The 7,985-nt window shown below is 43.0% G+C and overlaps 1 protein-coding gene across 1 annotated transcript; it reads right to left on the bottom strand.

Moving 5' to 3' along the window:
- Positions 1-1,807: 1,807 nt before the first annotated feature.
- LOC133921352 (GPI-anchored protein LLG1-like) lies at positions 1,808-5,277 on the bottom strand. The gene is made up of 3 exons (XM_062366185.1): positions 4,973-5,277; positions 4,811-4,870; positions 1,808-2,336 (listed from the first exon to the last, which is right to left on the bottom strand). The coding sequence occupies exons 1-3, from the start codon at positions 5,058-5,060 to the stop codon at positions 1,984-1,986; spliced, it is 501 nt and encodes a 166-aa protein (XP_062222169.1). The 5' UTR covers positions 5,061-5,277; the 3' UTR covers positions 1,808-1,983.
- Positions 5,278-7,985: the final 2,708 nt, after the last annotated feature.

Below are 7,985 nucleotides of genomic sequence, written 5' to 3'. Positions count from 1 at the left end.
GCAGCTGCTGCCACCAAGCAGCTCCATCGCTATTCCCTCCCTCCCTTTCCTCCCCCTTTCTTCTCTTATGTGCATGTTCCATGTGCTCTTTCAGCTGTTGTTGGCTCTACGCTTCTCTCCATCGGCGTGGGCGTTGGTTTCCGGCGGCTCCCCGTGCGCGGGTGTCGAATCTGGGTGGGGGCAGCGCCGGATCTACTGCGCCTCCGCGTCGGCGCTAGATCCGCCGCTGGATTTCTCCACGCCTGGGGGCGACCAATATTTCATCGAGCAGCAGCAACGAGTTGCTGGCTCCATTGGTCACCACCGTCCCCTTCGAGTCCCGGTGGTCACGGTCGCATTTGTTGAGCTGCACTAGCTTGCCCGGTAGGGCTCTGCCTCTATCAGGGCTCTTCTCCTGGGGGGGGGGGGCTGTTGTTCTGCTGAGCCCTGCTTGGCTCTGGCCACCCTCAAGACGGCGGCTTCTCTGCACCGTGCCTCCATGCAGCCATCTTGTGCTTTGTTGTCGTTTGGCAGCGGCGCACCTGGTCCTCTTGCAGCCTGCGTTTACTCTCGGGCTGCCGCCGTCACTCCGATGCTGGGTGCCATGGAGGCATGGGCCACCGCTACCTAGAGCTCTCTCTGACAAATCTGCCGGAGGAGGTCATTGCTGTCGGGATGCTACTCCTCTAGTGCATTGTGTGGTGCCAGATCCACGCCCTGGGTGGCGTGGTGCGGCTGTCCAGCAGTGCGTGGTCCGATTCCAGGTGGGCGGTGTGCGTGGATGGTAGATCTGTGTGCGTGCGTACGTGTGGTGTTGTCCTGGTTGCATGGATCGTCTTGAGGTCGTGGCAGTGCTATCGCGACGCTTGTTGTAGTGCTCGATAGGCTTGGCGTGGTCGGCACGGTGCGGCGGGCGCGGCACGGTTGCCCTCAGTCTCCTTGTGCCATGGTGGCTTCTCTCCTTGTTAGATTTCTTTATTCTCTTTGATCCAACCCGTGGGGAGCCTCATGGCGTGAGGCGGCTTTGGGGTGACACGTGTCCGTGCTAGATGTGGAGTTGGGTGAGGGGTTGGGTGCCCCGGGTGAAAGTATTGCCTGGCGTTTGGCCTGGACTGATAAGCCCTCGGGAGTCGCTTCCTCCTTGGAGGCGCTTGTCGAAGGTGCTCCCTCCTTCTTCAACGTGGGATCATTCGGATGAAAACCTTGTTCGTGCCTAGATGGGTGAAGGCAATGCTTGGGACGTCCTTTCCTCATTAGTGGCGTCTCTTTGGAGGATCCCACACCGTGTTCTGGTGGTCGATGCCTTGTCGTGGCAGGACCCTACTTCGGTAAAGGTTACGAACACTCTGAGCCTTATAAGGGCAAGTTGTTGGCGAGGCCTATGCTCTTTTGGTGCTGCGCTGTTGTGTCCACGGGTGGGCTATGGTTGAGTCGGAACTGCTGCATCGAGGTGTTCAATGAGCATGGTGATGATGACGCATGGTGGCCATAGACGGGGACACAAGGACTTCAAGACAGAGGCTATGGTCTGTTTTGGGAAGTCGAAACTGCTTGATCGCAGCATGTGACAAACTTGACAATGATAACCTGTTGGTGGACTTCATGTGTGTTGTTTACCTTTTGTTTATCAGGACATTTTTGTCATTCGGTTTTTTTGCCGGTTGCCCTGAATCAACTAGACAATTATTAAGATTTTTAGACTTAATTTTTCTCATAAATAAGACCAACTCTTTTCTTCTTTAATAACATCAGTACCACTGATGCTATCCTTTCGAAAGAGAATACAGTGGTATATTGAGTTGTCTTCGAGTTCTAAGCTGGCATCGACAAGTGGAATTCCAGTTCCTGATAATATGTAATCTGTCGTAAATTACATCACAAGAGATTTTACACATAAAAGGAAAAATTGCACAGCCACCCCAATTAGAGCGCCGTAAGGAGAACTCAAGCCTCATCAGTTACAACACGCTATCTTTGGAGAGATCAAAGACACCATCATTATATTCAATGGAACAACAATGCTACAAGTCCAAACATGATACTGATGAAGGCGAGCAAGCTGGTTTGAGCTTGTTCGCCACCACTGGTAGTGCCTTGCTGGGGGACACCTTCGCAAGAAAGCCCGTTCTTGTCACCATGGCATTCGCTGGAGAATAGGCCTGGTGGGTACTTTCCATAGATGTTGATGTAGCTGAACATAGTCGTCGCGCAACTGTTGCTCACGTCATTGATGTATTCACTGTACGGGCACGCGAATTCCTTGAAAGCATCACAGCATTCTTTGGCAGGATATTTTGGCCCTTTGCACCTGCTTACGAGGCCTGTGTAGTTTTGCAACTCAAAGTTCACAGGGCACGCTGATAGGCACAGGAAGAAACAAATAAAACAATGTAATGTCAGATCATGGTACTACAAAGTATGGAACAATAACAAGATGGATACTACAGACAACATACATTAGAATGACAAACATATGCTTAGTCTTGATGTTAGTCGGTACCCCACGTCACTAATATATATTTATTACTCATTACATAATTACATTGAGGATACTAAAATGAATAATTAGTGGCTTCCCGAAGAATTTGGTTATTTCGCAGATATTTGGTATGACCAACCTACCTAATTGACTTTTAGTCCCTTCACAGAAATATACTATGCCACATTAATTAAAAAAAAATGTTGCAAACGTTGTTTCCTATCTGAATTGTTCACTTTATCGAGAAAAAACTTCCTGCTCCACCGTCACAGTTCACAGGTTTGATAGATAACGTTTCCTGTTTTAACTCTTCTATTTCAGTTTCTCAGTTTAAGATATGGAGGATTAGAGATTGATATACAAATAAATTTTCTAAACAATCAAATCCCTACAAGCAAAGCTCAGGTCCTTTCAGTTTGATTGTTCCGGTTGTTTGTTTTGAGGAAAAACATAAATTCATTATTTTACTCCTAGATGATGGTTCTATCAGCAAAATCAATAACACTATTTTCACATAAACATCATCTGGGAGATGTCGTCCCCATCTAGCCTATGGGTGGGTTCATGTTGGCCATGGGGATGCACAGGACAGTGTCCGGATTTGTTTTTCCGGCATATGATCATACATAGGTAGTGTGTGAGTGTGACACCTCTAGCTCATCCTGAGGGACCCGAGACCAAGAGATTGCTCGGACGGTAAGTCGTCAGGTGTGCGACTCACCGGCCTACGTTCGAGTTAAGCTTGACGCAAGCAGCTTATGTCTAGGATTAAATCCCAGGTGTGTTTCTTGCTCGGGTTTGGACCCCAAGTAATTAGGGGTATACACGCGCATTCATATTAAGTGGTACTGCGTGTTCCCGCGCAAAGAGGATTTTGTGCCCTCTAACCTATCCTAGCGTGTATAAAGGGACGTGCACGTGCTTGTGTTAGTAGTAGAGGTGTAGGTGTAGGTGTGCGTGGGTGTGTGCATACTGGGTGTGCCCTCTCAGCAAAAAAAAAAACTGAGGGACCCCTGCCCCTAAAATTTTAAGGTCAGACGTGCCTTGGCCGAGCCAGCCAGCCAAGCAAGAAAGAGGTCTGTTAACTATCAAGGAGAAGTTTCCGCCAGCCACGCTCACCATCCTTCATCTCACTGTTGACAACGCTGATGCACACGACGTGCTCAACATGACTACATGGTTCAATCCTTCATGGTAATCCTCTTTGGTTTACCTTGGAATTCCTCAGTGCTTCCAATTCATTTCAAGCTTACTTAACTTGTGATTTAGGGATCATATTTGATCGTCATTGGTTCATGTTTCTTAAACTGTAGGGCTATCGTTTGAATTATGGTTTTTGGAATACCCTAGTTGCCAATTGGCAAAATTGCAAGAGATCCGTGTGACCATGTGTTATTTGGCCAAGCATTGGATTTGAGTCCCAAATATTTATGTAACACATTCAGCCAGATGTTATATTTTGTTGATGCTGACAATCTTTTATCAGTTGTTTGGTCTTTTTCCTTTATTCATTCAATCCTACTAGTGAGTTTTCTCTCTTTTTTAAAGCATTTTGATAGCCAAAATTTTAACTATAGAGCTTATACGCATTACCATTTACTACAACATTGCTTGATAAGAAGAATTGTGTTTATATGTATGTTGATGCTGGTCAATTGTGTTCTCGATCCACCACTGATCCCCTATTCCCCAATTCATCATGATACTCATCTTAAACATCAGAGTGTTCTGATGGTAGGCACACAAGTTAGCAGGCGAAAACCTTGAGCTCTTCTTTCCTTCGTTCTTTTTCCTTACTAGAGTAATAACACGGCTGAAAATTGAAATCAATTCAAGGCTGACTATCTTCACAGCCGCCCTGACGTAACGACAGGTCCAACTACTGATCAGTGTTACCTGACATGGATACGGATGTCGGAATTCAACTCGGATTCGAGTGTCCGATGCAAAGAAAATTTAGACATGCGAAATACAACTCAAAATCCCGACTCGGATTCAAGGTGTCTGATTCGGCAAAAAATTGGACTGGACATATGAAATACAACTCGAAATCCGACACAGGTGTCAGAATCTGACTCGGATTCAGAGTGTCCGATTTAGCAAAAAAAAAAAAGGGATATAGATGTCCAGGTAACACTGCTACTTATCCATTGCCTGAGTGTAGGACGGATCAGGAATCTAAGTCACATGTGTAGCCGCATCACTCGCAACCCAAACTTCTCTTATCCATCTCAATGCCAGATGAAAAGAAAAAAAATCCCTCCTACCCTACATACATGATATATCTACCCGAATCCGTCATGGGTTGAAGGGTGGAAGTGAGCACTGAGCAAGAAAGAGAAGGAAACATACGCTTCAGGGCCTGCAGCAACCTCCTCCCGGTAGATCCGGCGCTCGCCTGGAGCGCGCCGTCTGCTCAGCCAACCCAGCACAAACGAAACCAACACATCAGAAGAGGCGGCCACGAAACGGAAGAGCAGAAGAGGCAGCAAGATACACCGGAGCCGCACGCACCGGATATAAAGGGAGCCGAGGCAGAGGCGAGCCCGGCCAGGGCGGCGGCCGAGAGGAGCAGGAGCAGGAGCCCGCGGTCCGCAGCCATCGCGCGTGCCTGCTCCCAGCGCAAGCAAGAACTCGCTGCTTCCGCCGCCGCCGCTGCTGAGAATCTCAGCGGGAGGGTCGTGGGCTCGGGGGAATGGAGCTCAGGAGCTTGTTGGATCTAGGACGACGACGACGACGGTGGTGATGGAGATAGCGGCCGCCCACTTGCGCGCCACGACGTCATCGCTGGTGCGGTGTTTGTAAGAGCTAACACTGGTGTTACCGGCTTACTGCTCGAATTATACACTTTCTGGTCCTAAATACTTTTCTCTTTTGTTTTTTACGATATTTAACGTACAATTTTACCTATTATTTTTATTAAAGTATAGTTATAATATTTAATAAAAATATAATATTATGAAAATATTTTTAAAATAAATATATACATGTAATTTTTATATTTACAAATTAAATATTTTTTAAAGCTATTAATGATCAAAAATTTAAAATTTTGATTAAATTTTAACCAAAGTGATAAGAATTTATAAATGGAGAGAGTATTAGTATCGCGGGGTGGGAGCTGGACGGGAGAGCTTGGAAGAGGGCAGACAGCTGCCTGCGACTTGGTGGGGGATGACGCAACATGGACTAGGCGGGCAGGAAACAGACGGTAGCACTGAAGCGGTGTGCCTTTGTTCTGCAGTGTTGCTGTATCATATAAGTAGTTTAAAGATAATATGTTAAATGAAATTATATTTATTAAAAAAATATTTAATTAGCTCTACCTATTTGAATAAGTTAGATTAAATTTTTATTTACTTGACTGAATCTAAAGTCATATGTATAGATACAAAAGAGTTGAGTTTGTGAGGAGTTATTTGTATGAATATTATTTTATGATATTAATAAGTGAGCTTTATAGATGCAAAGTCCTGTATCATTGAGCCAGGCCATGGAGTGAAACTTCAGAATCAAAATAAGATCATATATTTACACCCACCAAATTAGACGGCAAAACACATCCGTTGACTCAAAAAGACCTTGTCTTGTGTTACCTACTACTGTAAACTATATATATATATATATATATATATATATATATATATATAGTATATTTGGTACTTCCTAAGTATGTACTCTCGCATACGTATATCATAATATAGGGAGTATCTCATATGATAAATAGTATGTGTATGGAGCATGTGAGTATATAAGATCATCCAAGTGGTATGTATACTTTTTTAGTGGTTTGTGCATATTTTTTTAGTATATTACATTTTATGTACAAATATGAAGTTATTATCAAAATCTATTAAAATTGATGGACTTCTTTTTTATTTTTTTAATATAATTCACATTGGAGTATCTTAGAATGAGAATATAAGTATACTCATAGTGATAAAATAGTATATCTAGTTCATTTATGTGATATATCATAGTATGTATTTCTGGGAGTACATACTAGTTTATATGAAGCATATTTGGGACTCCCAGAGTATGTATTTTTACATATGTATCTCATAACATAGGGAGTATCTTATATGATAAATTATATGTATATAGAGCATGTAAGTATATAAGATCATTCAAGTGGTATGTATACATTTTTAGCCGGTTTGCACATTTTTTAGTATATTATATTTTTATGTACAAATATAAGGGTATTATCAAAATCTATTAAAATAATGGACTTCTTTTCAATTTTTTCATGTAGTTCATATTAGAGCATCCTAGAATGAGTATATAAGTATACTCATAGTGATAAAAGAGTATATCCAGTTTAGAGCATCTTAGAATATGCTTTCTTATCACTATGAGTATACCATTTATCACATGTCCGTTTCAAATATTTTAAGATTACATGTCTGTTTAAAAATAATGAGGTATATCCGAATCGCCCGTTCAACAGGCGAAAACAAGGTCTCGAGACTTTATAGGCTCCAGCTGCCACCAAATTTAATAACCGGAGAGAGGAAGGTCTTGCCTGTTCAGCAGGCGAGAACTTGATCTCACTCGTCGAACAGATGATACCTTCATCTCGCCTGTACAATGGGCAACATATTTGCATCACCCACTTACAGGGTGACATATTCGATTTAATGTAATTACAAAAATATATGTATAATTAGTTTTTGTAATATATAGTTTGTATTCGGTAAATTGAAAAATATTGCGCATTCATTTGGCGAGAAATGATAGTGGTGCATACAGTTATCCAAACGAGTTGGATGTTATTTTGTCAATATTTCTTTATTTAGTTGGTGTTAAAGTGTGCAGATTTTTTTTTATGAAGCGACAATTTGAGAATACAAAATCTAATTTATCGAATAGTAGTAGTTATGAAACACAAATATCATATAATCCGACATGGAGTTTACATACGCTGATAAACATTATATAGAACATAGGATTTTTCATCGCTGCGCGAATGGACTCAAACCATAAAGAGATGACAACAAATGTTGGCATGGACGGTACGCCTAAAGACTAACCTAATAGCGTACCACTGCTAAATCTAACATGACTTAAGGAATAAAAATAGGCCGGATACAATAGATGCTCTCTACTAAGTGCACCTAGGATATTACCCTTTCTCAGGGCATCAGGGGCCCTTCGTTTTAGCACAACGGGCCCTCTTCTGCTTCCTTTCTCTCTTTGCTTCGTGTGCTTTAGCCGCGGCACGCTCCTCTGCTGCCTTTCTTATGCACTCCTCCTCTTGATACTTTAGTCTTAGTTACTCCTGTTATTGCTCGTACTCTCGGCATTCTTAAGCTTTCCTCCTCCACCGCATCTCCATGTCAACCCACCGCTTTTGGTGCTTATTTTGCTCTATATCCAGTCATTCCATGAAATCACAGATAGGTGGAGGAGATTGGACAAATGAAACAAGATGGGAGATTAGTAAGACAGTGCATGAAACCATATGTAAAGTGGCACATGAGTGATTATGTCGCTATACCGGTTAGTACTCATACGGTTCATGTCG

This window comes from Phragmites australis, chromosome 6, assembly GCF_958298935.1.
Source record: "Phragmites australis chromosome 6, lpPhrAust1.1, whole genome shotgun sequence".
NCBI lineage: Eukaryota > Viridiplantae > Streptophyta > Magnoliopsida > Poales > Poaceae > Phragmites > Phragmites australis.
The sequence above is the reverse complement of the archived record's forward strand: the minus strand, read 5'-3'. Positions and strand labels throughout refer to the sequence as shown.

What these genes read in the sequence shown, in the direction of transcription:
- LOC133921352 (XM_062366185.1), bottom strand. Translation starts at nt 5,060, where the DNA reads ATGGCTGCGGACCGCGGGCTCCTGCTCCTGCTCCTCTCGGCCGCCGCC. An exon ending in CTCGGCTCCCTTTATATCCG is followed by an intron (nt 4,871 to 4,972) that starts GTGCGTGCGGCT and finishes TTGGCTGAGCAG; the next exon opens with ACGGCGCGCTCCAGGCGAGC. An exon ending in GTTGCTGCAGGCCCTGAAGC is followed by an intron (nt 2,337 to 4,810) that starts GTATGTTTCCTT and finishes TGTGCCTATCAG; the next exon opens with CGTGCCCTGTGAACTTTGAG.